The sequence below is a fragment of the Arachis ipaensis genome, chromosome B07, assembly GCF_000816755.2.
Source record: "Arachis ipaensis cultivar K30076 chromosome B07, Araip1.1, whole genome shotgun sequence".
Classification (NCBI taxonomy): domain Eukaryota; kingdom Viridiplantae; phylum Streptophyta; class Magnoliopsida; order Fabales; family Fabaceae; genus Arachis; species Arachis ipaensis.
In genome coordinates this window covers 115,005,305-115,033,304 of record NC_029791.2, presented here as the reverse complement: position 1 = coordinate 115,033,304, position 28,000 = coordinate 115,005,305, and the positions used below count along the sequence as shown (strand labels likewise).

At 35.9% G+C, this 28,000-nt stretch overlaps 1 protein-coding gene, 1 long non-coding RNA gene and 1 other non-coding gene across 10 annotated transcripts; 2 read left to right on the top strand and 1 right to left on the bottom strand.

Moving 5' to 3' along the window:
• On the top strand, positions 5-7,439 carry LOC107608340. Of its 8 annotated transcripts, none has more exons than XR_002350446.1 (13): positions 5-118; positions 279-432; positions 532-624; positions 705-1,000; positions 1,547-1,656; positions 1,964-2,014; positions 2,455-2,516; positions 3,200-3,257; positions 3,372-3,496; positions 3,573-3,653; positions 3,810-3,939; positions 4,026-4,174; positions 5,447-5,970. It is a non-coding gene; the product is annotated as an uncharacterized LOC107608340 (transcript). The 8 variants fall into 8 exon arrangements; XR_002350449.1 differs by lacking the exon at positions 5-118 and adding an exon at positions 7,177-7,439 and having other exon boundaries at positions 174-432; positions 5,447-5,729; XR_002350447.1 differs by lacking the exon at positions 5-118 and adding an exon at positions 6,199-7,109 and having other exon boundaries at positions 174-432; positions 5,447-5,729.
• LOC110264365 lies at positions 7,606-8,085 on the top strand. Its single transcript, XR_002350453.1, has 3 exons — positions 7,606-7,738; positions 7,804-7,831; positions 7,959-8,085. It is a non-coding gene; the product is annotated as an uncharacterized LOC110264365 (long non-coding RNA).
• On the bottom strand, positions 25,040-27,554 carry LOC107605939 (abscisic acid receptor PYL8). Its single transcript, XM_016307892.2, has 3 exons — positions 27,178-27,554; positions 26,511-26,726; positions 25,040-25,688 (listed from the first exon to the last, which is right to left on the bottom strand). The coding sequence occupies exons 1-3, from the start codon at positions 27,316-27,318 to the stop codon at positions 25,449-25,451; spliced, it is 597 nt and encodes a 198-aa protein (XP_016163378.1). The 5' UTR covers positions 27,319-27,554; the 3' UTR covers positions 25,040-25,448.

Genomic DNA, 28,000 nt, shown 5'->3' with positions numbered 1-28,000 from the left:
AGCGGGTGATTAAAATATTTAATCGATAATATTTGGCGCGCTTAATTTCCGACGACGAGGCCAATCCTCAAGACGCAGCCAAACAAACCGCACTCTTCCTCGAACTTAACAAGCACAGGTTAATAGTAATACTTAATATTAAGAAGATTTACTTATTCTCATTCTATTTTGAATTTGAAGTAATTAAGGTTTAAGGCAATGGAATGAATGCAAGGTGTTCAACAATTTTACCCTGTGAACTTTGAGTGGTCGATGTTTATTATTTGTTTTGTTTGCAGTCCTGAGTCAGTGATCAAGAGGTTTCAAGAAAGGGATGATGCTGTTGATAGTAGAGGAGTTGCTGAATTTCTTCGAGCTCTTGTGCTCACTAACTCTCTTTCTGAGTTTCTTCCTGATGAGGATTCCGGGAAACCTTCTAGGCTTCCTACACTGGTAACTGTGACTTATCCCATTTTGCATGCGGCAGATTCATTTGATATCTTTTAGTTTATTGGTTGTGTTACTTTTGTATCGGTGCTGATGAGGCTTCAGTTCGAAAAGTTGAAGCATCGTATTTCGGGGAAAGATGATGAGCCTGTTCTTAACCCTGGAGCATCTGAGAGGCAGCCATTACATGTGGTTATGGTAACATTTATTGCAACTTTATGGTTTTAGAAATTTGCTTTGGATTTTTGGAAATTTCATGAAACTGTTACCTTCTTCAGGTTGATCCAGATGTACCAAACAGATCACGTTTTGCACAAGAACTTTTCGCCGCCACTATTGTGTTTACTGTTGCTGTGGGAGTGGTCTGGTATGATTCTCCAGTTTCCTTCTCTCGCTTGCTCTCTTTTCAATATTCATTATTACCCTGAAAGCTTCATACTTTTCTTTCACGGTCATGGGTGCTGTTACCCTTCACAAATTCTTGGGAAGCTTTGGCGGGGTTGGAAATTCAGGTGTAAGCTCAAGTAATTCGTATGCCCCAAAGGAAGTAAACAAGGATGTCATGACAGAAAAGGTCAACTTTTAAAGATGCATTTTAACTAACCTATCTGATTCTTATTATAATGTGCTGAAGTATTTATTTATTGAAAACTAAATGAGTAGTTGTTTGAGCACTGCTCAGCTAACTATGTCTGCTGAGAAGATTGTAACTGCAATGGATCAATAAATAATACCATGATATGAAAATGCAATACTTCCATAATCTGTTTTTATCCACTTGGAAGTATGAATTTGGTAGTGCTCTGAGACATAAAAGTTGAGTGTGTGGCTTCCAACCCTGGAAATACACTCCGCCCTCTTTTCCACTCCCTTTACCCCCTCCCTCTCCCCCAAGCGGACATGGGAATCACACACAGCCATTCGCCCATTACACTAGTGGGCCCTCCCCAACTAGAAGTCCTGGATTATTATTCACGATGTGATGTTTCATGGATCAGTTCTGTGTTTGTTATTTTGTATGTGTTGTATGTAGAGCAAACAAATTATTAATGAATCAGAAATAAATGCGATACATCCTTATATGATATTTTTTTCACTCCTCTCCCCCCTTTTTTTGCAGAATGTCAAAAAGTTTAAGGATGTGATGATGCGAAGTAGGAACTTGAGGAAGTTGTTGAGTACCTAAAAAATCCAGCTAAATTTACACGTCTTGGAGGGAAGTTGCCAAAGGTCTGAACCTGTGATTTTGTCTTCTCATAGAACTTTTCAGCATGGCAGTTTTCCTTATATTTGTCACCAGATTTTTTCAATTCTTGTTTCATATTAGGAGGACCAAGGTCCAATTTCTTATGAGCTGTTAAATGATTTATATCTTGATATGCACTACATTGTTTTTGTTTGCTTGTATAAACATAATAGCTTTTGTCATCTCATGCTACACTGGCAGAATATGCCAATGCTATTGATTCTAGTGTTTGTTGGATATTTATTTGTTTATCTTACTCATCAAATTAGACTAAAACATTCCTCTTTTCAGGGGATTCTTTTGACAGGACCACCAGGAACTGGAAAAACTTCACTAGCCAAGGTCAGTATGTGTCTGCATGTTTTAATTCTTAAGCCAAGTTTTACATCTTTCATTCAGTTCTTGCCTTTTAGAATTAGACCCTACTGGTCTCCTTCTATCTGTGTGCTTTTGGGATTGTCACTTCAATATATTTTTATGAAGCTTCTGGAAGACATATCTGGGCTTTAGGTATTATCGGCATTCACTTTTATATTAATGCTTTCATGACTGGTGTTCTCTTGGCATTATTTATTATATTTCTAACCACCTGTAATTAAAAGCAAAAATTGATATTGTTCTATGGTCTATGTCCACAAAAGGAAAAGCAATTTTCTTGGGGGGCCCTCTTACGTGCCTCAGCATTATTAACGATAACGACTGTATATTACTTGGCTTTTCTTGTGGCATGTCTACCAGATAGGCTTTCAATGATATCTCTCTTTTTCCCTGGGTTATTGAAGGCTATTGCTGGAGAAGCTGGTGTTCCATTTTTCTATAGGGAAGGATCTGAATTTGAGGAGATGTAAGTATTTTGCTTTTAGCATTTTCAAATAGCTTATATTTTTGTGTGTTGTGGATACATTATTTGGGACAGGATATTTCAAGATACTTTGCAAGATTATAACCGTGGTATATAATGTACTTTGAAAGAATGCCTAATCACAATTTCGCAAACATGTACATTAGTTTTAGTTGTTGTCTGTTAATGCATATAATACAATATGTTTCTTATACTTTTCCAGCATTGATGACTATGCCCTAATGCCCCTTTGTTGTTGCTATTCTGATCAGAATATATTCACTATTTTGTAGAACTGAATGTATTGCTTGTGAGTTAGATTTCTCAATTTAATTTTAGCATCTTGGTTTAATAAACTTGGTATTTTCTTAGTAGAAACTAAGAATTTTTATTACATAGAGATGTACTAACACTAGCAACCATTTAAAAAGAGTCTGAAACGTTTATTATTGGAATGATTAACATGACACATTGCTGGTTTGATATTCTACTACGGTAAATTACATTTCATAACTTTCACGTCATTTCTTAGCATAAATGCAACATTTAATCTTTGTCTCTTCAGGTAGTTTTATCTTTTGTCATTGGTAGATGACGTCTTCTATGCATGTATATATGTATGTTGTCTAATTGTAAACGTTGTAGTTGTTTGGGATGGTCCAATTCATATGACATTACATGTGCAGGTTTGTTGGGGTCGGTGCTCGATGTGTGAGATCCTTATTTCAGTCGGTCAAAAAGAAGGTTTGATTCCTCTGGTCAATGTTCTTTCAAAAGAGTCTTCTATTATGGTGTACTGGATTCCTTTATTTTGTTTCTGAATGTGGGATTTAATTGTTTTTCCTGCAAATTTTGTAGCGTCCATGTATAATTTTTATTGACGAAATAGATGCTGTTGGTTCAACAAGGAAACAGTGGGAGGGCCATACAAAGAAGACACTGCATCAACTACTTGTTGAAATGATGGATTTGAGCAGAATGAGGTATATCTAAACATTGAGAGCATTAATTCGTTTCTATCTATTTTTTCTAAATTTATTCAGCAATTTTATCTTGTAGGGAATAATAGTAATAGCTGTGACAAATTTGCCTGATATTCTTGATTCTGCTCTAACAAGGCCTGGTAGATTTGATCAGCATGTGAGTACTTTTTATTTTTCCAATAAAGGAAGAATTATAGAGAAAAAAGTTTGATAAAAAATGAATTTATATCAACTTGTATCATGAATATTGGAGATTTCCGTGGTTTTGCCACAGAATATACAATATTGGTAGACTAATCAACTCAAATTCCAGATTGTTGTACCAAATCCCGATTTACGTGGGCGACAAGTAATATTTGAGCTCTACTTGCAAGATAAACCTTTGGTGGATGATGTAGATGTTAAATCAATTGCTCTTGGTACCCCGGGATTCAATGGGGCAGGTGAAAAATTTATATGATGGCAGTCCAATTCCTATATGCCTTCAAACTCATTTATGATGTTTTGTGCAATCATTCCTTTTAATTAGATCTTGCAAACCTGGTAAACATTGCTGCCATTAAAGCTGCTGTTGAAGGTGCCGAGAAAGTATCAGCTTCACAGTTGGAGTTTGCAAAAGAGAGAATAACTATGGGTACAGAGCGGAAAACAATGTTCCTATCAGAGAAGTCAAAAAAGGTACGAGTATATAAGCTGGGATGTCTGGTAAATCTGATCAACTAATTGGTTCTCTTGTAAAGTATCTCTCTCTCAACCATTTTCTCTAGATAAACGTATTGTAAGTTTAAACCCACAAATTAATTTGGTCCAATATCACTTACTCACATAAATCATTTAGTATAATCTATTATAATATGAGTTTAATTTTGATGTACTGACAATGTAAAACGCTTTACACAGTTATGCAATCATAACCATTATCTTGGATGACCATTCAAGTGGTCAATATAAAAAATAGTTATTTTTGCTAATATGACATTATGTGATTGGATGCACGTATAAAACGAGTTAGTGTATCAAAATTAAATTCTTATGATATATTAAAAGAGAACCCAAAGTAGTGTTATAGTGAATGAATGACTTATAAGTTTTTATGTTTTATAATATTGAAAATATTATACATATGTTTAGCAAACTATAATTCATTTTTGCACTATAATATTTAAGTTTGCTAAACATATGTATTAGGTGATGAATTATTTCAAACGTTAAAATTTATAATGTCCTTACAATTTTATTTAAATTTAACATTAATTTTTAAATTTTTTACATAACGTATTTAAATCTAGTCTTAATATAATTCGTCTATCAAACTAATGCATAGATACACACATTGAAACAAAGGAAGAGATTTTACTCTCTAATTGATCAATATTTTCATTCATGAAACATATGAATGAACTTGCAAGCCTTTATATTGGCATATAAAAATTGAAAAACCTTAATTGATCAGATAGCATGATGGCGGCAACTTAGTGGCTGTGAATGAAATGAAACTTGTTGAAAGTCTATCTTACCTTGCTAGTTGCTACTCAAAGGAGCTGGTACTTCATTTTTTTTAACCCTCCCTAATCTCCACACAGCAACTTTAATCATGCATAGCATAGAGGAGTTGGCTTCGAAACAAATAATCTTCCTTTATAGCGTGACACTTCAAAACATGAGGTTTGATACTTCAAGCATGAAGTGTAAATCTTCTAGCACTTGCTTGATTTAAATAAACATATGCAGACCTACTGAAGTGTTTATGAGCATCATTTCCAACTATTTTTCCCGCCATATATCAGCCTTTTGCTTGTAAATAATGAAATGTTCCTCTCTTGGAAGAGAGGCCAGTCTAAATGAATTTGAGGTTGTGTTTTATCAGCTTGCAAAATATTGATCTGCAAGCTATTACCTTTTATGTCTAGAATTAAATCAAATTGTACGAATTTGTTGGTGTATTTTCAGCATACTGCTTATCATGAGAGTGGTCATGCAATTGTTGCCCTAAAGACTGAAGGTGCAAATCCAATTCACAAGGCAACAATCATTCCATGAGGATCTGCTTTAGGAATGGTCACTCAACTTCCCTCTGGTGATTGTGACGTCTATCAGCAAGCAGCAGTTGCTAGCTTGCCTTGATGTTTGTATGGGAGGCAGAGTTGCAGAAGAACTTATCTTTGGCCAGGACCATATCACAACAGTAGCAAGTAGTGATCTACATACAGCAATTGAGCTTGCACAATATATGGTAACTAGTCTTGCCCACAGAAATAATACAAAGTTTATGTGCTTCCATATTGATAGACAGAGTAGAGTTAGAGGGAGACTATGAATAGACTCATTTATAGGGACTTAGCTTTTAATAGCATGTTTGTAAACACGGTTTATGCTAGGATGCTAGCACCATTTGACCATCCACCATGTAACCAACCCTATGAAAAGGTTTTGGTGCTGGTTCTTATTGCTATAGTATATCTCCTTTGGGCAAATATTAGTTTGTTGTTCACTAGAAGTAGTAACAAAGTGCTTTTAACTTCACTCTAACAAAAAAACTACAAGTAAAAAATACAACTTTGTGCTAAATGTAGGACCTATCTCTTCATATCGAAATGAACTTACGATCAATTTCTTTATCTTTTTCTTTTTTTTTTTCTTTTTTTTTTTTTTAATAAATGATCCATTTCTTAATTCTGATGGCTTTGTTGTTCCCGCACAAGGTATCAAATTGTGGGATGAGTGATGCAATTGGGCCCGTTCATATAAAGGAGAAACCAAGTTCTGAAATGCAATCACGTATTGATGCAGAGGCAAGTCCTCTGAACCTATATTTTCTTGGTAAAACTAAAACAATTAATCTTAGTATACAAGCCATTAGCATTTACAAGTCTTACAAGTGCGGAATTTACTGAAACCCTAAACACGCTCCAATTCATACGTACAAGTCACGCGCTATATAACAGACTTTAGTTTCAATCAAAATCAATTAACGCGCGAATATCTCTCTTCCAATCTTCAAAAGATTTCCTTACCTTCTTCGAATCTCTTGCCAAGTTTTTTCGTTCTCCTTCTCGCGTTCTCCCCTGGTCTTTTGGATCCTTCTTTCTTCTGCGTTTATCACTTCTTTGGTCTTCGTCATTCGCCTGAGTTTTGCGAACTGTAACGCTAGCTTCGTTTTATTTTGATTTCCTGGTTTCTGAAATCAAATTTTGAAGTCCTTTTGAAGATAATGGATGATTCAACCTCAGATTGTTAGCGCAATCACGGCGAAGTGGATTCAATCTCAGATTGTCAGCTCAATCACAGCGAAGTGGATTTTGAATTTGAATCGAACGAAGTTCCTGAGGTTTGATTTAGTTTCAGTTAATTTTGATTGTCTAGCTGAATAATTCGTGAAGCTAGACTGTGAAATTAATGCGTGAACATAATTTGTGGATTGAATCTAATGTATTAGTTTTGATTAATTATCTGCAATTTATAGTAGACGCTCGGGTGTATATCAGAACTTTTTAGGTGTATTTTTATGGAAGTTTGGGTGTATTTACAGTTTATGGTTTTTCTTGTTATTTTTAATTGACTTGTTGTCGTTCGGGTGTATATCAGGAGTCCTTGGGTGTATGTTACTTTGATTGTTATTTTTTTATGAGGTGCAGAAATTCTATAGTATTTTCTTGTTTCTAATATGTTGTATTTTGCAGTCTCTCTCTGTTGTTGATGAGCAACTTGTTCCCAAGGTAGGAATGACTTTTAAAAACCTTGAAGATGCTGCAAAATTTTATAAGGACTATGCCAAGACTGCAGGTTTATTATATCCAGTTAAACCTCTTTCATGCTGTATCAGTGGTGCATCCAAATTCCAGCCAATATCAAGGACATGTTATGAATTATCAGTTCAGGGAACCAGCAGCAGTGGATAATTTTTTGGGTGTATAGTTACAGAATATGGGTGTAAACCATAGCTTTCTTGAGTGTATTTCTGAATTTTCTTGTGTTTGATATTTTATATATATATATATATATATATATTTCAGAATCTGCTGTTTATGTTATAAATTATTGTTTAATTTTTTTTTTATTTTGGTATAAGGTTTAGGGTTTAAGGGTTTAGGGGCTTAGGATTTAGGGATAAAGCATCAGGGGATAGAGTCTGGTGTATATTTAACTTTCCTTGGGTGTAAAATGAGATTTTATGAGTGTAAAAATCAATGATTTGGGTGTATAATAGGTTGGGTGATTTAGGGTTTAGGGTTTAGGGTTTAGGTTTTTAGGGTTTAGGGTTTAAAGTTTATGGTTTAGGGTTTAGGATTTAGGTTTTTAGGGTTTAGGGTTTAGGATTTAGGGTTTATGGTTTAGGTTTTAGGTTTTTAATGTTTAGTGTTTAGAGTTTATGGTTTAGGTTTTTAGGGTTTAGGGTTTAGTGTTTAGGGTTTAAGGTTTAGGGTTTACGGTTTAGGGTTTAGGTTTTAGGTTTAGTGTTTAGGGTTTATGGTTTAGGATTTTTAGGGATAAATCATCAGGGGGAATAGATGTTTGGGTGTATAATCAACATTCTTTGGGTGTAAAATGTCAGGTTATGGGTGTATATTTGGTTTGATGTTTTCCTTTATATTATAGTACCTGTAAATCAGACATTTTCAATACACCAGAGAGAGTTTAATTATGGAAAAAAAATTTACTTATAATTGGATCAAATATATTACAGCATGTGTTCAATTTCTTACAAGAGTATATAACAGTTACATTAATCAGTGTCAATATCATTAGAATCTATCTGACAAAATGGACTCAATAACAATGAGGATGGTCTGGACAGTCTTATTGCATGACTTCCGCTAATGGCTTCAGCTTTGTCTTGATTCATTTCATAGAATAGAAGACATATATTTGTTCTTACATTTTTTTCAGCTTATTTTTTGCCTTCGATTTTTACTGCAATGAAAAATACACCCATGGATATCAGTCAGATACACTCATAGATCAACCAGATACACACAAACTGATTTCATAAGTATTTGATGAGATCAGTTCAAAATGATGTTCAATTGAATCAAACATCGATAAATATACAAGCTCAAGCAATGTTACTATGTCAAGCAATATACAGCCAAGGACAAGCAGTATTAGAACATTGCAACAGTTGACTATATTAAATTATATGAGTTCAGAAATATACACCCAACAAATTACGCCATATACACCCAACAATCAACCATATACACCCAACACATTACGCCATATACACCCAACAAATTATGCAATATACACACAAAAATCAGTTAGGAGAAGAACTAGAACAAGAAGAACTGTAAAAGCTAGAACAAGATGAACGATAAAAACTTAGATCAGGCACATACATCCAAACCAATTTCATAAGTATTTAATTAGATCAGTTCAAAATTATGTTCAATTCACTGAAACATGGATAAATATACAAGCTCAAGCAATATTACAATGTCAAGCAATATACACCCAAGGACAAGCAATATTAGGACAGTTGCAACAGTTGATTATTGATGGTTTCAGTGGCTAAGAGAAGGGGGGTTGAATCTTAGCCCCTTTTTTTTGTTGCTAACACTTGTTGAATTCAGAGGAGACTTTTCTGTTTTGGCTCATCTCTGGACACGAGACCTTTTCTTTTATCTCGTCCCTAGTCACGAGACTTTCTGTTTTGTCTCGTCACTTTGCACGAGATATTTTTTGTTTTTGCTCCTGTGCAGTAGAAAACAGAAATGGAGAAGGAGAGAAGAGAAATTACACCCAGATATATCCTGGTTCAGCTGCTAAGTGCAGTGCAGCCTACATCCAGTCTCCATCACAACAATGATGGAATTTCACTATAATCAACCTGATTACAAACTGTAAAGTGCTAACCCAACTTACAAGGAGATTTCCACAGAATCATGAAACACAACATAGATGAACAAAGGAACACTAAGACATCTATGGCTTTTTCTTTTAATTTTGCACTCTCTGCCTTTTTCCGCTCTATGGCTTTTTCATACAAACCTCACTGTTTGCCTTTTTCCATGAGACTCAAGACATGACAAAATTAAACAGAAAAATACTAAACAGAATACATTGAAGGAGAAGAGAAAAACTGTTAGCTCAGGTAGCTCTAAGAACTCTGTGCCTTGCACTCTCAAATTTTCTCCTTGCTCCAAACAGTGGCTGTTCTCTCTTTTTAAAGAAGAGGGAAGCCTCCACACTTGAAGCCAACACCCAAACCAACTTCTTCCTCCTTCAACAAACAGAACCGGTTCGGCCACATAGAGAGAGAAGAGATAACCATGGAAAACCCAACATGCAATTACCTCTGGTCCTTTCTTGATCATCACCCTTCATCAATCCGAGCTCTCCATCCTTGGCTTGCTCTCCAAGATGGATTTCTGGCCCTTGATGCTTCATGATGATAATGACTTCATCTGCTTCAATCTCTGCCTCAACCATCACTTCGCCACTCTAGCTACTCCCTGTGGTGGTTAAACAGAATCAAAGACAAGCCATGCTTCAAGAATCTCCCTTGCTGGCCGAATCTTTACCTTCCATTTTTGAGCATGAAGAGCTCAAGATAACCTCACCAAATCTAACCACATTTGGCGAGTATCTTAGCCACAGCTCATTTTTATTTTAGTATGTTTTCTTGCCATCATTAGCTTGATGGTCTTGATGCATGCAACTTCTTCCTTTTCTTAGTTGATGAGCATAGCGTCCATAGCTTCCTGGACAAGGACCAAAGAAAGAAAGAAAGAGATGAGAGAGAATAAACAACTTAGAAGAAAAAAGCACTTCAATGTGATAAACCACTTTGTTGGTAAAAGTTGCTTTTACTTCCCTAGCTTAGGGTGGCGTGTATCATTATAGCCATCAATCAATTCAGCTGAAACTTTTCTCTCTCATAGTTCCCATGCATTAATTGACAATGTAATAGATTTTGAAATCCATCAAAAAATTTAGAGATTGAGTAAAGAATACTCCCTTTGAATTTGAATTTCCCTTTCTAAATGTCACATTGCTCCCCTTTGATGTATGCTTATTTACCAAGGGAAGCACTAACCTGTAACATTTAAATCAAGCTTAGAGAACAATGTTATTTAGCATATTTTATGATGCTAAATGCTTGATTTATGAGGAGTTTTAATTGATAATCAAAACTCATTTGATATCATAAACTGATTTTCTGCTCAAACTTTTTCATTCATCAAAACAGTATCCAAATATTTTTCAAACATTTTCCTGTTAGGATATCAGAGCAAACAAAATGATGGAAAAATATTTAAAGTACACATGATCAAAACAAGGCAGTTTTTATACTTTATATAATTTAAAGGAACTGCCAAAAATAAGTTTTCAATCCAACAAGTTTATCAATTATAAATCAACAGCCAGGCATCAAAATAAATCAAACATCATTATAAACCAAATGCCATATGCAGTTCAAGCAACAGTGATCATGGTAAAAATAAATGCAATAACACATGCATTCTTTGAACAAGGGTGATCATGAATTTTCAAATTGAAAATTTCATCCCCTGTTCTTATCCCCTGTTCCAGTTTCAATTTTAGAAACTTAATTTCCCCCCCCCCCTTTTGTCATCATGGGGGCACCTACACAAAATATGATCAACACAACAAAATATTCAAGATAAAGTAGCAGAAGTATATCACAGTATCCTAGAGATTATCCTAGAGCAGTGAGTATCAAGTCATGCTCCTACAAAAAACAGATTGAGCCTAATGGAGCCAATATCAAATAACATTAAAACAATAGTCATCAATCATCTGATAGATGAAAAGCAGAGTCCTCAGCGCCTTCTTCACTGCTATCGCCCAGATCCTCCTTAAGGGTTGTTAACATCAGGCCGACTCTTTCTTTGCAATTTTTCCAAGCTTTCTCGCTCTCAGATGCTTGTTTGCGAGCCTCTTTGTGAGATTGAATCATCATGTCTGCCATGTTTGAGAATTCACCCAAAATTTCTTTGATGGATTTGACTGTTTTGGAGGACTCTGGCCGAGTCTCATTGTCACTATCCGATCCCACAGATTTGCCCCCTTTGGTTCCCTTAGTCGCTCCTCCTCCTCTAATTGAGGATACTTTGTTTTCCACTGCCTCATTCAACAGATCAACTTTAAAGTATTCAAAAATTCTTGTTAAAAACATACCATAAGGCAGATTAGCCTTTTTGGTGCTTCTAACAGAATCCCACATATGCCTAATCATAATATAGCTAAAAGATATAGGAGTAGAGGTAACCAAAGCAAATAATATGAGACAGTCAGAAAATGTTATTCGGTTGTGTGAGCCGCTTTGGGGAGTCAAAATATGGGTGATGATTCGGTGAAGCAGAGAGTTGACTGGTCCTAGAGCTTTGTGGATTGGAATCGTTCCATGCAAGCCAGAGATGTTCTCGCAAATGTGCTGAAGAACTGCTTTGTATGAAACGCCGATTTGTATGTCCCATTTGTCTACCATATACGCTCGTGGTCCTTCATCCTTGAAGCCCAGGGCCGCTCCAATGGTCTCAGAATCAAGGGCTATTTGAACCCTTTTAACATAGGAATGAAGAGTGCCGTCAATGAGTCGCATATTGGCGTAGAACTCTCTGACAAGGCCAGGATAGACTGGTTTCTGAATGAGAAGAAGGGGCTTCCAGTTGAGAAGTTCAAACAGAGAGGAGATGTTGATGCCCTTGTTAGTGAGAGTGTCGAGATTCACAAGGTAGGTTGTACATAGATGACGTTTTTCCATAACCTCATTGTGAAACTCAAAAGAAGTGCAAGAGTTGAATCTGCTAGGATCAAAGTGGGAGTGAGTCTTGCCATACTTGTTTCTGAATTCCATGGATTCCAAGTTTGGAGGTTCGGTGGTGTCGTGAAGAGCAAAACCCTTCGACTTTTGAGCACTCTTCCCGGATGCATGGGGAGTTGATCTCTTTGGTGGTGATTGTGGAGGGGAAGGAATGGGAGAAGTATGAGACTCCTCTTCTTCTGTCACGGGAACACTTTTCTTCTTCCTTGAGGAAGTTTTTGTGGCAATTACCTTTCTTCTCATTGTGTCTGTGCGTTTTGATGGGGGTGAGGGTGATGAAGATGATGTAGAATGGATGTGAATGTGTGTGTGTGATTGTGGAGTAGACTGTTTTTGAGAGAATAGAGGCCTTTCACTTTTTCTTGGCGCGGTTTTCTTTTTCATGGTGATGGAAGAATGAAATATGAAAGGTTATGGAGATAACCGAATTGAGTGGGAGAGAGAAGCAAGGTGAGTGACGAATTAAATGAGGTTTGGAGAGAGAATATGAAGAGAGTAATGGCCATTAGTGGGTGGTTAATGACCATTATGGGTGGTTATTACCCAAAGAAATGATTTCCCTTTTTAACTTTTGAAATCTACAACTGAAAAGTTGTTGCCTTAAATCAAGGGATTAGATGGAGAGAAGGATTTTGATTTGACAATAACCACTTCCAAAAAGATTTGATGACACAAGAAGGAGATTCTTATTTGTAGAGAGATAACTGCCATAACTGTTAAGGTGGGGTCAATAGGTTTTGGTGGGGCCCATAAAATTTGAACTTCAGCGTTGCCTCCCCCTTGATCATAGCTCCTCCAACAAGCTTGCATTTTTATCTCGTCCAAACCTACGAGACAAAACTGGACAGTATTAAAAAATTCACAAATTTTCAATGAAACTTAAATCAAACATTCCCAAACTTTTTCTTAAGCTACAGAATCTGTCTTCACAGAGGGATTTTGTAAAAATATCAGCAATTTGGTCTTCAGATTTTACAAATTGAATATCAATAGTTCTCTTTTGTACATGTTCCCTAATAAAGTGATATTTTATCTTAATGTGCTTTGTTCTTGAGTGCAAAACAGGATTTTTTGAAATGTTTATAGCACTCATATTATCACAAAATAAGGGTATACTATTGATTTTTAATTTGTAATCTTCTAATTGTATTTTTAACCAAATTAATTGAGTGCAACATGCAGATGCGGAAATGTATTCTGCTTCAGCGGTGGATAAAGCCACTGTGGCTTGTTTCTTGCTTGACCACATGTTGAGTGAGCTTCCAAGGAAGCAACACATGCCGGACGTGCTTCTTCTATCCACTCTATCTCCCGCATAATCTGCATCACAAAACCCTACTGCACAAAAGTCATCAGATTTAGGATACCATAATCCATAATCACAAGTTCCCTTAATATATCTAATGATGCGCTTAACAGCCGTGAGATGAGATTCTTTTGGGTGAGATTGGAACCTTGAACATACACCCACACTTTGGACAATGTCCGGTCTAGAGGAGGTAAGGTACGTGAGTGAACCTATCATTCCCCTATACCTTGTTTCATCCACATCTTGACCATCATCATCCTTTTCAAGTTTTGTGTTGGGATGCATTGGAGTCCCCATTGATTTGGAATTTTCTAGGCCAAACTTTTTAATAAGTTCTTTTGCATATTTTCCTTGGTAAATAAAAGTACCACTAGGAGTTTGTTTAATTTGGAGGCCAAGAAAGAAAGTAAGCTCTCCCATTAAACTCATTTCAAACTCACTAGTCATGAGTTTTCCAAACTCTTCACACAAGGAAATGTTGGCCGAACCAAATACAATGTCATCAACATAAACTTGAACAAGGAGTATATCATCATTAGATGCTTTAATGAATAAACTAGTGTCGGTGGTACCCCTTTGAAATTTATTTTCCAACAAGAAGGCACTAAGCCTTTCATACCAAGCTCTTGGAGCTTGTCTAAGACCATAAAGAGCCTTAGTTAATTTGAAAACATGATTTGGAAACTCTTTATGTTCGAAATCGGGGGGTTGTGCCACATACACTTCTCTATCAATAAAGCCATTAAGAAAAGCACATTTAACATCCATTTGAAACATTTTGAAACCTTTATGTGCGGCATAGGCAAGAAGCAACCGAATTGCTTCCATTCTAGCTACCGGAGCAAAAGACTCATCAAAATCTATACCCTCTTCTTGATCGTAACCTTGGGCTACTAATCTAGCCTTGTTACGAACAACTTGTCCGTCCTCACCAAGTTTATTTTTAAATACTCACTTAGTACCCGTTACCTTCTTACCATCCGGATAAGGTACTAATGTCCAAACCTCATTCTTGTCAAATTGAGCTAGCTCCTCTTGCATGGCCTTGACCCATGATGGATCTTCAAGAGCTTGTTTGACATTGTTGGGCTCCATTTGTGACAAGAAAGCAAAGTTGCTAGGTTCGGTTTGCCTTTTGGTGGAGGATCTTGTTGTTACACCATGATAGGGATCTCCAATGATGAAGTCATGAGGATAACCCTTCATAGACTTCCATTCTCTAGGCTTTCGGACAGGTGTAGAGCTTTGATAAACTTCTGGTGGTCTCACTGTTTCAGTTGCTCGTGTCTGCTCAGGAGACAAAATGGAAGTGTCTCCTCCAATCTGACGAGACAGAACCGGGTTGACAGATTCTTCATTTTGCACAGATTTGGGATTTTCTTTATTTGTTCCAGCCTCTTCACAATCTGAATCAATATCCTTCACAATACTGAGAATTAAGTTAGAATCACAAAAAGTAACATGTATGGATTCTTCTATTGTCCTATGCTCCTTGAGATAAATTCTATAGGCCTTGCTTGTGGTGGAATATCCAACAAACATTCCTTCATATAATTTTAGATCAAATTTTCCAAGGTTTTCCTTATTGTTAAGCACAAAGCATTTGCATCCAAAAATATGAAAATACTTAAGATTTGGAGGGGTTCCTTTCCATAACTCATAAGGTGTTTTCTTTAACCCTTTTCTAATGATTGTTCTATTCAAAATATAACATGTTGTGTTCACAGCCTCAGCCCATAAGAATTTAGAAATTTCACTCTCACATAACATAGCCCTAGTCATTTCTTGAAGGCTTCTATTCCTTCTTTCAACCACCCCATTTTGTTGGGGGGTTCTAGGGCATGAAAAATTATGAGAAATCCCTAAGTCATCACTTGATTTTCAAATTCTCTTCCATGATCACTTCTCAAATGGGCAATTTTCAAATCCTTTTCATTTTGAATTTTCTTACAAAGGGTAAAAAAAGCATGAAAGGCATCATTCTTATGAGCAAGGAAAAGTACCCAACCAAATCTAGAGTAATCATCTACCACCACAAGACCATAGTGTTTACCTCCTAAACTTTGAGTTTTAGTAAGACCAAAAAGATCAATATGTAACATCTCTAATGGTCTTTTGGTTGAGATTCCGTCTTTTGATTTAAAAGAGGATTTTACTTGTTTGCCCAATTGGCAAGCATCACAAGTAAGATCCTTATCAAACTTGATGTTTGGAATTCCTCTAACCAAATTTCTTTTGACTAGCTTAGAAATTTGATACATGCTAGCATGTCCCAACTTTCTATGTCAAAGCCATTTTTCAGATTCAAAAGATGTGAAGCATGTTACATTTTGTTCCTTTAAATCTTCAAGAGTTAATCCATACACATTGTTGTATCTTTTAGCTTCAAGAAGAACATTCCCAGTTTTCTCACAAACAACTAAACAAACAAACTTCTTAAAAATAACTTCAAAACCCAAATCACATAGTTGACTAACACTAAGTAAATTATGTTTCAAGCCATGTACAAGGAGAACATCATTTATACAAGATGAGAAATTTTTACCCACTTTCCCAACAGCCACAATTTTTCCTTTTGCATCATCACCGAAAGTAACAAGCCCTCCATCATATTCATCAAGCTTTATGAAGAAGGTTGTCTTTCCGGTCATATGCCTAGAGCATCCGCTGTCCATATACCACATATTTTCTTTCCTTTTGGATGCTAGGCGCACCTACAAAACAAGCTCAAGTAACCTTAGGTATCCAAATCTTTTTGGATCCTTTTACGTTAAACCATCTTCTATGTCCTAAGCCATTGTAATCAAAAACAATTTTATAAACCTTGTCACCGACCATTCTTTCACCGAAAAAGTATTGAATGGGAAAGTGTCCATTCCGATTGCATAGTCTACAAAATCTTGGAGTTGATGTTTTGTTAAAGTAGGTGGAATCTTGAAATCTTGTATCATTAGAAGATGAAGCAATATTTTCAAAATGTGATTTTTCATATTTATAGAACCCCAACCCAGCCTTATCATAAAGAGGTTTTTGACTAGCCAAGATGTGATTCAGACTTTCGGAACTTTGTGTGAACTTGGCTAAGTCTTCCTTAAGTCTTTTAACCTCTTTAAGCAACTCTTCATTTTGCTTAAAACAATCCACATATGCAAGAACAGAATAGTTACTTTCACAGCTTCTAACTTGGGCTCTTAACTGCTTATTCTCTTCAACAAGATCACAAGCAGTTTCGGCCTCTCTCACTTTTTCTTTTAGAAAACTGTTTTCAGCCTTAAGAATGGTGTTTTGTTGTTCAAGTTCTTGATTTTCCAGCAAAAAACATCTTATTTTTTCAGAGAGGTGGTCTATCATAAGATGAAGATCTTCAGTGTTAGCGTTATGAAAGACTACCTGATCTATGTGGTCTGCCATGAGACATGTTTGTGACTTGGTCTCGGTTTCTTCATCATCATCATCAGAGTCATTCTCCAAGTCTTCCCATGAGGCCATCAGTCCTTTCTTCTTTCCTCTTTTCGGCTTTTCCTCCTTCTTCAGCTTGGGACAGTCAGATTTGAAATGTCCCATTTCCTTGCAATTGTAGCAAGTTACTTTGCTAAGGTCTTTCTTCACTCTCCTTGTGCTGCTGCCTTTGCCTTTGAGCTTAGCCATTTTCCTGAATTTTTTTGCAAACAACACAAACTCATTTTCAGAAGAGTTATCACTGGATTCATCATCCAGAGGGTTAGTCACAGAAGAAAATGCAATTCCTTTCTTTTTTGTATCTTTTTTCAAATAGGTATTTTCAAAAGCAAGAAGATTTCCTCTCAAATCATCAAGTGTCATGGAGTCTAAGCTACTACTTTCAGAAATAATTAAAGCTTTTGTTTCCCACTCTTTTGTGAGACATCTCAACACTCTTCTCACTAGCACATATTCAGAATGTGTAATTTCCAAAGCATCTAAGCCAACAATGATAGCATTGAACCGTTCGAACAGTTCATCAATGGACTCTCCTTCCTTCATTGCAAACATTTCATACTCTCTATTTAGCATATCTGTTCGAGTCTTCTTAACAATGGTGGTTCCTTCATGGGTGATTTGCAATTTGTCCCAGATTTCCTTTGCCGTTGTGCATCTTGATACCCGTCGGTACTCCTTGAAGCTTATAGGACAGTTGAGCAGATTTATTACCTTGGCATTTAACTCTACCTTCTTCCTATCTTCTTCTGTCCATCTTGCTTCAGGTTTGAGAGAAACAACTCCTTCGGCACTTGTAACAGTTGGATATTGTGGTCCTTCCAAGATGATTTTCCATAGTCTGTAATCCACTGCTTGCACAAATATCTTCATCCTCTCCTTCCAATAGGTATAATTTTTCCTATTGAAAAGAGGGGGTCTATTGCTTGATTGACCTTCAGTCAGATTATAGTACACCACATTTGTGCCACGGTTTTCTGCCATGAGGATCTTTACTCCAAGCTGCAAAGCTTGATCTCTTTGAGACCAAGCTCTGATACCAATTGATGGTTTCAGTGGCTAAGAGAAGGGGGGTTGAATCTTAGCCCCCTTTTTTTTGTTGCTAACACTTGCTGAATTCAGAGGAGACTTTTCTGTTTTGGCTCGTCTCTGGACACGAGACCTTTTCTTTTATCTCGTCCCTAGTCACGAGACTTTCTGTTTTGTCTCGTCACTTTGCACGAGATATTTTTTGTTTTTGCTCCTGTGCAGTAGAAAACAGAAATGGAGAAGGAGAGAAGAGAAATTACACCCAGATATATCCTGGTTCAGCTGCTAAGTGCAGTGCAGCCTACATCCAGTCTCCATCACAACAATGATGGAATTTTACTATAATCAACCTGATTACAAACTGTAAAGTGCTAACCCAACTTACAAGGAGATTCCCACAGAATCATGAAATACAACATAGATGAACAAAGGAACACTAAGACATCTATGGCTTTTTCTTTTAATTTTGCACTCTCTGCCTTTTTTCGCTCTATGGCTTTTTCATACAAACCTCACTGTTTGCCTTTTTCCATGAGACTCAAGACATGACAAAATTAAACAGAAAAATACTAAACAGAATACATTGAAGGAGAAGAAAAAAACTGTTAGCTCAGGTAGCTCTGAGAACTTTGTGCCTTGCACTCTCAAATTTTCTCCTTGCTCCAAACAGTGGCTGTTCTCTCTTTTTAAAGAAGAGGGAAGCCTCCACACTTGAAGCCAACACCCAAACCAACTTCTTCCTCCTTCAACAAACAGAACCGGTTCGGCCACATAGAGAGAGAAGAGATAACCATGCAAAACCCAACATGCAATTACCTCTGGTCCTTTCTTGATCATCACCCTTCATCAATCCGAGCTCTCCATCCTTGGCTTGCTCTCCAAGATGGATTTCTGGCCCTTGATGCTTCATGATGATAATGACTTCATCTGCTTCAATCTCTGCCTCAACCATCACTTCGCCACTCTAGCTACTCCCTATGGTGGTTAAACAGAATCAAAGACAAGCCATGCTTCAAGAATCTCCCTTGCTGGCCGAATCTTTATCTTCCATTCTTGAGCATGAAGAGCTCAAGATAACCTCACCAAATCTAACCACATTTGGCGAGTATCTTAGCCACAGCTCATTTTTATTTTAGTATGTTTTCTTGCCATCATTAGCTTGATGGTCTTGATGCATGCAACTTCTTCCTTTTCTTGGTTGATGAGCATAGCGTCCATAGCTTCCTGGACAAGGACCAAAGAAAGGAAGAAAGAGATGAGAGAGAATAAACAACTTAGAAGAAAAAAGCACTTCAATATGATAAACCACTTTGTTGGTAAAAGTTGCTTTTACTTCCCTAGCTTAGGGTGGCGTGTATCATTATAGCCATCAATCAATTCAGCTGAAACTTTTCTCTCTCATAGTTCCCATGCATTAATTGGCAATGTAATAGATTTTGAAATCCATCACATGGTGAAATGCTTGGATCCGTTGGAAGCATTTTGCTTTCATTTTATCTTGGTTTCGGACCAAGTTTGGAAACATTCATCAACAATAAAATTTGGGCTTTGTAGCATTGAAATTAAAACTGGCCCAACTAGTTAACATTTGCTTTCCTGATGAATTTTGTTTCGGATCAAGCAGGGAACAAATAGGAAGGCTTTCTTTGGGCTTATAGTAACAAAATTTATCTTGGCCCAACTGATAAAACCTTTTCAGCCAACAATCATAAAACAAGAATTACATAGGGCTGAATTTTTAATTTATTGGGCTTGGGATCTTTCTTTTTATTTCGGCCCAATTATAAAACCTACAATACAAAATTATTAATTAACATATGTTAGATGAAAAGCAAATTAATAATTTTGTAATTAAATGTTTAATAATATTTAGTCATCACAAATATTAATTTAGAGTTTTCCAAACTCATCAATTATATTACATGATATGGGTTCAGGAATATACACCCAACACATTACGCCATATACACCCAACAATCAACCATATACACCTATACAAATTACTCCATATACACCCAATAAATTAAGCAATATACAGCAAAAAATCAGTTACGAGAAGAACTAGAACAAGAAGAACAGTAAAACCTAAAACCACTTTGAAGAACAATAAAACCTAGAGGAACTTATAAGAAGAGTAAAACCTAGAATAAGAAGAACAGTAAAAACAGTGATATGAGATTTAGAACAAAAAGATCAGTAAAACCTACAAGAACATGGAAGAACTGTAAAACCTAGTTCTTCGATTTCGAAATCAGAAACAGAAATGTGAAAAATGTACAAGATGAGTAAAATAGTAACGTACCTTGAATAATATTTCTTTGTTTTTTCTGGAGATTCTTGATGGAGAGTTCTATCTTCGCGACGAGTTCGACCTTGAATAATGTCTCTTCAGTTTAGAATGTTGCTCAAAACTTTGTGATTTGTGTTTTGTTTGAAGGAGAAGAGGAAGAGTTAGCCATGACGAGCGCTTATTCCAAAGAGTAACCGTTTGAGTGACGCGCGTGAGTTGACGCTCCATTCAAAGAAAGTGAGTGTGCGTGGACAAGTTATTGTACTGAGTTAACTTGTAAGGCTTGTAAGCCTTTTTTACTTGTATGTGTAGCAGATCCCAAACTAAAATTATTATAATAATTGCTTTAAATTATCAATTACATAAGAATCCATTTATATTTAGATACTTTAGCCAAAAAGAGATTTTAAATTATTATCATTCTTTGACTATACGAAGAAAGTAGTTAAGAAAATAAAAGTCAGGTTTTGATTTGATTTTCTTTCCTGTTCGGCAGGTCCTGAAACTTCTTAGTTCTTAGAGATGCATATGATTGTGTAAAAGCTCTTCTAAAGAAGGTTGGCCAACTTAAAAGATCTATAGTATATATTTTTTATTTATTTGTTATTCTTTTAATGAACATGTACTTGGTGTCTGAATGAGGGCAGATTGGACTTCACTTTCATGCCTTTAACTCTTTGCAGTTTCTCCATGATCTGTCATCTTGCTTAAAAACATAAATTTTCTTTATCATGATATATTCTATTTAGCAGCAAGTAATATTAAAGAGTGCATGAGTTTTTATTAGTCAAGAACTGCTTTGGAAGCTTTAGTAGTTTGCAATGTGTTTATTCCCATGTTTCATATCTTCATATCTGATGGTTTTCAGTGGCTAAGAGAAGGGAGTTGAATCTTAGCCCCTTTTTTCGCTTATTAAAATTTGCTGGTCTTTGAAACAACTTCTGAAGACATCTTTATTTTTGTCTCATACCCAGCCACGAGACTGTTTCTTTTTATCTCGTGACCCGGCACGAGATATTTTTTGGTTTTATCTCCTATGCAGCAGAAACAGAAATGGAGTAGAAAAAAGAGAGAGAATCACACCACGATATATCCTGGTTCAGCTGCCAAGTGCAATGCAGCCTACATCCAATCTCCATCACAACAATGATGGAATTTCACTATAATTTTCATGATTACATACACCAATTTTCCCTAGGAACTACCCTTCTTATCAACTGCTAGTGCTAACCCAACTTGCAAGGAAATTCTCACAGAATCATGAAACACAACACAAATGTACAAAGGACCTCTAAGGACATCTATGGCTTTTTCTTTTAATTTTGTACCCTCTACCTTTTTCCGCTCTATGGCATTTTCTTACAAACCTCACTGTTTGCCTTTTTCCATGAGACTCAAGACAGACAAAATTAAAAAGAAAATTACAAAATAGAAAATATTGAAGGAGAAGAACTTCTGTTAGCTTAGGTAGCTATGAGAACTTTGTGCCTTGCACTCTCACTCCTTGCCTCAAACCCTGGTTGTTCTCCCTTATTTATAGAGGGGGAAGCCTCCACGGTTGAAACCAAATGAACCAAGCTAAACTTCTTCTTCATGCAAAACCGGTTCGACCAGAGAGAGAGGAGAGATAATCGAATGCTAAAACCAACATGCAATTACCTCTGAGTCTTCTCTTTACACCAAGCTTCATCAATCCGAGCCATCCAATTTGACTTGCACTCCAAGAAGGACTCATAGCCATTGATGCTTCTTGATGTATGACAGGTCCTCCTGCTCCACTTTTGCTTCCTCCTTCATGTAGCCACCCTAGCTACCTTCTGTGATGAGTGAACACAAAAGCAGAGACGAGCCATGCCTCTAAGATCTTTTCCTCTGACCGAAATCTTCTTCATCCATTTTTGGTATGGAGAGGTTGAGCTTTCTTCACCAAATCTTACCTCCTTTGGTGAAAATCTCAGCCACAACATATTTTTTGTTTTCTTTTTCTTGCCATCATTGCAATGGTCTTGTTGCTTGCTTCTTCTTCTCTTCGGTAGCTTGCCATAGCTTCCATGCTTTCTCTGCGAAGTGACCGAGTGAAGAAGAGAGATGAGAGAGAAGAGAGAGTAGAAAGAAAAGCAATCAACTGAATTTGAACAAATTAATTAAAGATGAGTTGCTTTTGCTTCCCTTTTGCTGAGTAGCATGCCTTCATTAAGACCATCTCTAGTAGGGAACTCATTTCAGTCCATATTTATGGCCCACTTGCCATAAAAAGTAACTCCACATCAGCTTTGCGTCATAAACAGTAAATAGAAACTCAAAGTATCTCTTTCTTCTCCATTAGGAAGAAACTAACTTTAGTCCCTATTGTGACTCCACTCAATTAATTAATTAAAATTAATATAGTTACTATTTTTTGTAATAATATTATTAAAATTTATAAATTCAAAAATAAATTGAATATTTTTTTTAGAGAAATTGATAGTACAATACAAAATTTTCTTCTCTTAATTGAGGTAATTAATATAAATTATTAATTGAATAAATATATAATTATTTAATATAATTAATTATTATAATTATTAATAAATTAAATACATTATAATTTAATTATTTAATATAATTATTTATTAATTATGAATTTATATAATTATTTATTTTTATAATAACTTACCATGTGGCAAGTTATTATTGGATGATGAAAGTCCCTGCTTAGAGGACTCTCTTCCCTTGAAAATTACTTTTCTTCTCCAATGGTGGGCCTCTACTTTTGTCAGAAACAGGGACTCATATTTTGGCTATTGGAGATGCTCTAAGGCCATCAATCTAATCAATTATAATTTCTCTCTCATGGTTTCAAGTCTGCATTAACTCCACTTAATAAAATTTGAATTCCATCACATGATAAAAAAAAAGGAGATCCATTGGAAGCATGAAGCAAAACCTGTGCTTTCTCTCAAAATTGGTTTCGGACCAAGTCTTAGTTTCCAACTAAAATTTAAATTGGGCTAATAATAATATTAATAGAATCTGGCCCATTAACAACATATTGATTCAGCCAAACAATTTAACCAAGACTGAAAGTAAAATTCATATTTAGACTTGCAACAATTTTTCTTTTCTTTTCGGCCCAATCAAAACCTGCACAGCAAAATTATTTTAATCAACATATATGAATTGAAATCAAATTAATAATTTTACAATTAATCATATTAATAATGTTTGATCATCATTAAATTAATTTGGAGTTTTCAAACTCATCAATATCAAATATCTAATGTTTAGGTTACAAATGGTGGAATAACTCATCAAACCAATAATGTTGTCTGTTGCATTGAGTAGCTTTTCTGCTGGTTTTGGTTAATAAAAAGTTATTAACCTCGCTGATAATCTTCCATTTTCTGACATTCCTTCAGCATGAGAAGGCATTACATGCCCTAGCAAATGCATTATTATAGCATGAGGCACTTGCGCAGAAGAAATCAAGCGGATACTTATCCCATATCGAGAAGACAGATTGCCAGAGCAGCAGGAACAAGAAATGGCCGAAGAGGAACTTGTGCTGGTCTAAGATTTCTCTCTACATGCTGTATTTAACTATAGTAACTACAGAAGAAGCCATGTACAGTATAACTAGAAGCTTACAGGTATTCTTTTCATATATCAATTTGTGCAGCCAATTCTTGTCCACAAAATTCTTATGGGAAGTAAATAAGTAATTCTTGCATATATACTGTAAATCAATTATTTTCCCTACCATATAGTCTGTAAAGAGATGGTCATCGACATTGTATAGTGGTTTTCATATTATTTATTGCTATAAGAATTCAATGTTTTTTCACAGCTCTGAATAGGAGCATTCACGTTGCTCAACACCAAGTTGCTGAATATTTGATTGTGATCTCAAGTCCCAACTTCTGAATGGGCTTGAAAATGTCTGATATACATGTGAAATAATGTCTTCTGTTTAAGATCCAGAGACAAGTTCCTTAATAAATAGGTTACAAGACCCCACCCCCCACAATCATGTCACTCTCTTGAAACTCATGCTTTGCATATATAGAATTAGACTCTCCACCATAGAAAAAAACAACACATGAATCGTCATGTGGCTGCGTGAATTTAACAAACTTGCAGCAGGATATGTGCTACATCTGTATTTTAGTGCATAAAATTTTAATCAGGGTTGAGAATATGCGCAGCTTTCATTTATTCAAGAGGTAGAGTAATCAAGCATCATTTGCTGCTTTATGCTTCAAATTCAATATTCCACGTGCTTGATACAGCTGTATTTGTTCTGACTACGTTCTGTAGATACTTTCAAAACGCTCCTTCGAATTAAAATAATTTGGGAATGGATCTTGCTGCTCCTCCTCGTGCTAACTTCTTTGCTTTTAAAAATTGGATTGTGATGTGATAACATCAAAGAAAAGTAGAAGAAGAATTCACTTCTTTTAATTATTATTTGAAGGTTTTGTTTGTAGATAGTGTTTTCCGATAAAATTATTTATTCAAATTAGGTAACAATTGTAATCACAATCAGACAATAAAAATGTTTCTTTTGCCTAAGCTTCTTCTCTCCCTTTTTCCTTTCATTCAATCCCTTTCCTTTTTTCACCACCTTCTACCTTCAATCATAACACTAAGGCGTTATATATATCTCATCATATCTATTTTGACACTACTATATAAGAATTAAGCAGCAGCCTCTGCACATATCGATATTCTACCGTAGTTTGATATGATCAATCAAAACAATTTTACAAAGCATCTTAGAATCTATACACACAAGAGACTTACTTACATGCTAAGAGTTTCTCTTTTAAGAACACAACATGCAGTTCACGCAGAATCTCCTGGTTTTTTCGCCTATTACTTCCCCAGATTCAGACACGTGTCTAAGAATACTCTGTTCTTTAAACTACTAAAGAGAGAAACCAGCATATATAACAAGGATAATTGATAGATCAAATCAAATGAATAACTCTGCCACTCTATAACAGTGAAAAACATGCACCATTTCCATTTGCCAGTCCGTCTCCAAAGCCTCCGAGATAAGGAAAGCCCCCGAAGCTTCATCCATGGCAACCGAGTCTCCTCAGCCACTTATCAACAAATCTTGCATCCGGTCGATTGGCTCGGTGCGATCCTGCACGGCAAGCCCTTCCGAGACATCAGCGAGTGACTTGAGGTTGCACTTGATCAAAGCTTCGATAAAGTAGCAGGTCTCGTCCTCTGTGTTCCCCTCAGGCACATCCACCACAAAAGATTCAATTACCAGGGTACCTGGCCTTCCATCAATGATTTCCGGGTGGAGGGACATGATAGATGAATAGTTCTGAAAGATAAAATGTAGAGTCAGGTCAAAATTGAATTGTTGTCCTCTCTATGGTGAGCAAGGACAGAAACAGCTTAATCAGTTAGCCAAATTACTTAAAGAACAAGAGTTAACAGTAAGATAAATCAATCGATAACTGATAAAAACATGAGTATTACACTCAGTAAATTATGACTGCAATTAGTTTTAAAAAATTTTAACTTGTTTTTGCTCAGACAAGTGATTAACTCCTAAGCAATGAATTTTCATTTGTGCAAGAGAAACCAGAACCACAACCAAAGGAACGTCTCGAGAATTCCATTTACCTAAACTGAATGATACTGTTAGTACTTTCTAAAGATGACAGTTCTTTTTGGTTTCCTAAAATTTTTTGCAGGAATTCTTTGCAACTTATAGCACAATAAGTGCATAAAACATCCTTACTACTCATGTATGTTTTGCACCATAAGATCAAAACTACAAATAAAAATTGAAAAGGGATTGTTTGCATCAGAAGTGCAGTTGTGAACTTACCATAAAAATAGAAAAAAAGGAACAAATTAAAAATCAAACAAAATACTCTCACCCCCGGGGGAATATTTGTGCAGTGTTAGCAAAGTGCTGAAACTATTCAGCTTCTTACCATAACAAGCTCAGTCAACTACATAAAATGGAACACAATCTATATGCTACACTCCCAATCAACTAACTCATGAACCTTCCTACATTACAGTAAACTTACTCTCACATAAAAAAACATGGAAACATTTAGATGAATAGAAGAAGTTAATATGTTGCAAGCAAGGAGCTTGATATTGATACATAGAATTCATAGTTACATACCCTGAGTCTGTGATCACCACCAATGATCCTTACACTAAGAATATGCTGATTGTCATCAAGGATCTCCAATCTCTCAGTGCTGGTAGTGGCAGGTAGCCCTGACTTAACATCAACTTCTCTTAGACTCCCAATCTCAAGGTTCCCCCTCACCACACACCTACTCACAAATGGCTTGTACTTCTGTGGCTCATCAAACCTCCTCACCAATGACCACACCTTTAAGACAACAAAAGTAACTAAACACAATAAGTAACCAATTCCTCAATAAATCAATGCAAATACAAATACTCCTTTCATTCTATATTGACAAGTTGTTTTAGCTTTTCTGCTACTTTCACAAATTGATGTAGGGTAAGGGTGCAATTTGTATTCCAACACATTGATTTATGAATATGTCAGACAAGTCAAAATAACCTATCAATATATATAGAATTAAGGGAGTAATACATAATCATTCAATATTCACTCAACCAAAATTTCAAAACTGAAAATAACTAATTCTGTATACATAATCCAAAACTGCATATACAAACTTCTACAGCTGGATCCAATTAAGGTACTCATCAAATTATATAAAAAAACGAAACTTTATCCCAAAACAACAAAAGGGTCAACAAGAATATTTTAATTAAAACAAAAAAACAGAGAAGGAAGAAGAAGAACTAACCAAAGGAAGAGGTGCCTTGATGTGCTTAACAAGCGCAGAAGAACACTGATTCTGGCGAGGCTCTTGCGTGTGGTGTCTCCTTAAATACTCCATCTCCATGTTACTGAAAGCTCCATCGCCGTTCCCCTTCTTCATCATCATCAAGCTAAAAACGCCACCGTTTTCAAGCGCCAATTCGCAGCTTCTTCAATAGAGGGAAAAAAAATCTGCTGCCGCCGCCACCGAGCTCCGGTGGCCTTCCGGCGAGGCTCTCCGGCGGAAGGTTCGAGAAAGCAAAAAGAGAGGGAGGAGGAAATTGATTTTGAGAGCGGTGTGTGAAAGTGAAATGAAATGCAGCATCAACAAACTACCTCTTTCTATTTTATCTTTTTCCTTCTCTCTATAAATATAATTATCCCAAATTAAGTAAATTTATAAGGGTTTTTATTAATTAATTAGAGAAAAGTGGGGTTTTTTATTAGTGGCAAGTATTTTTCGTTGGAAATGTGGACTTACTTAGAAGGGATTATTACAGAACCGCCATTGACGGCAATGGCGTGTTTTGTCCTTTTTTTATTTTGTTGTTTTCTGTGTTTTATTGTGATGACTGATATGCCCTTGGATTTTCCCTTCTATTTACGGAAATGGGAGTTTCTTTTGATGAGATTGCCTTGGGAATTGGGGCAGCAACTTGCAAACTTTGCATTTAAAAGGCTAAACAAGTTTTGCATCTTATAAATCCCGGATCAATATTATATTATTAATTAAAATTATCAATTAAAATTATGTGTAGGAACAGCTAACTTATCATTAATTGAGAGAAAAAAATTAAAAATATGATTTT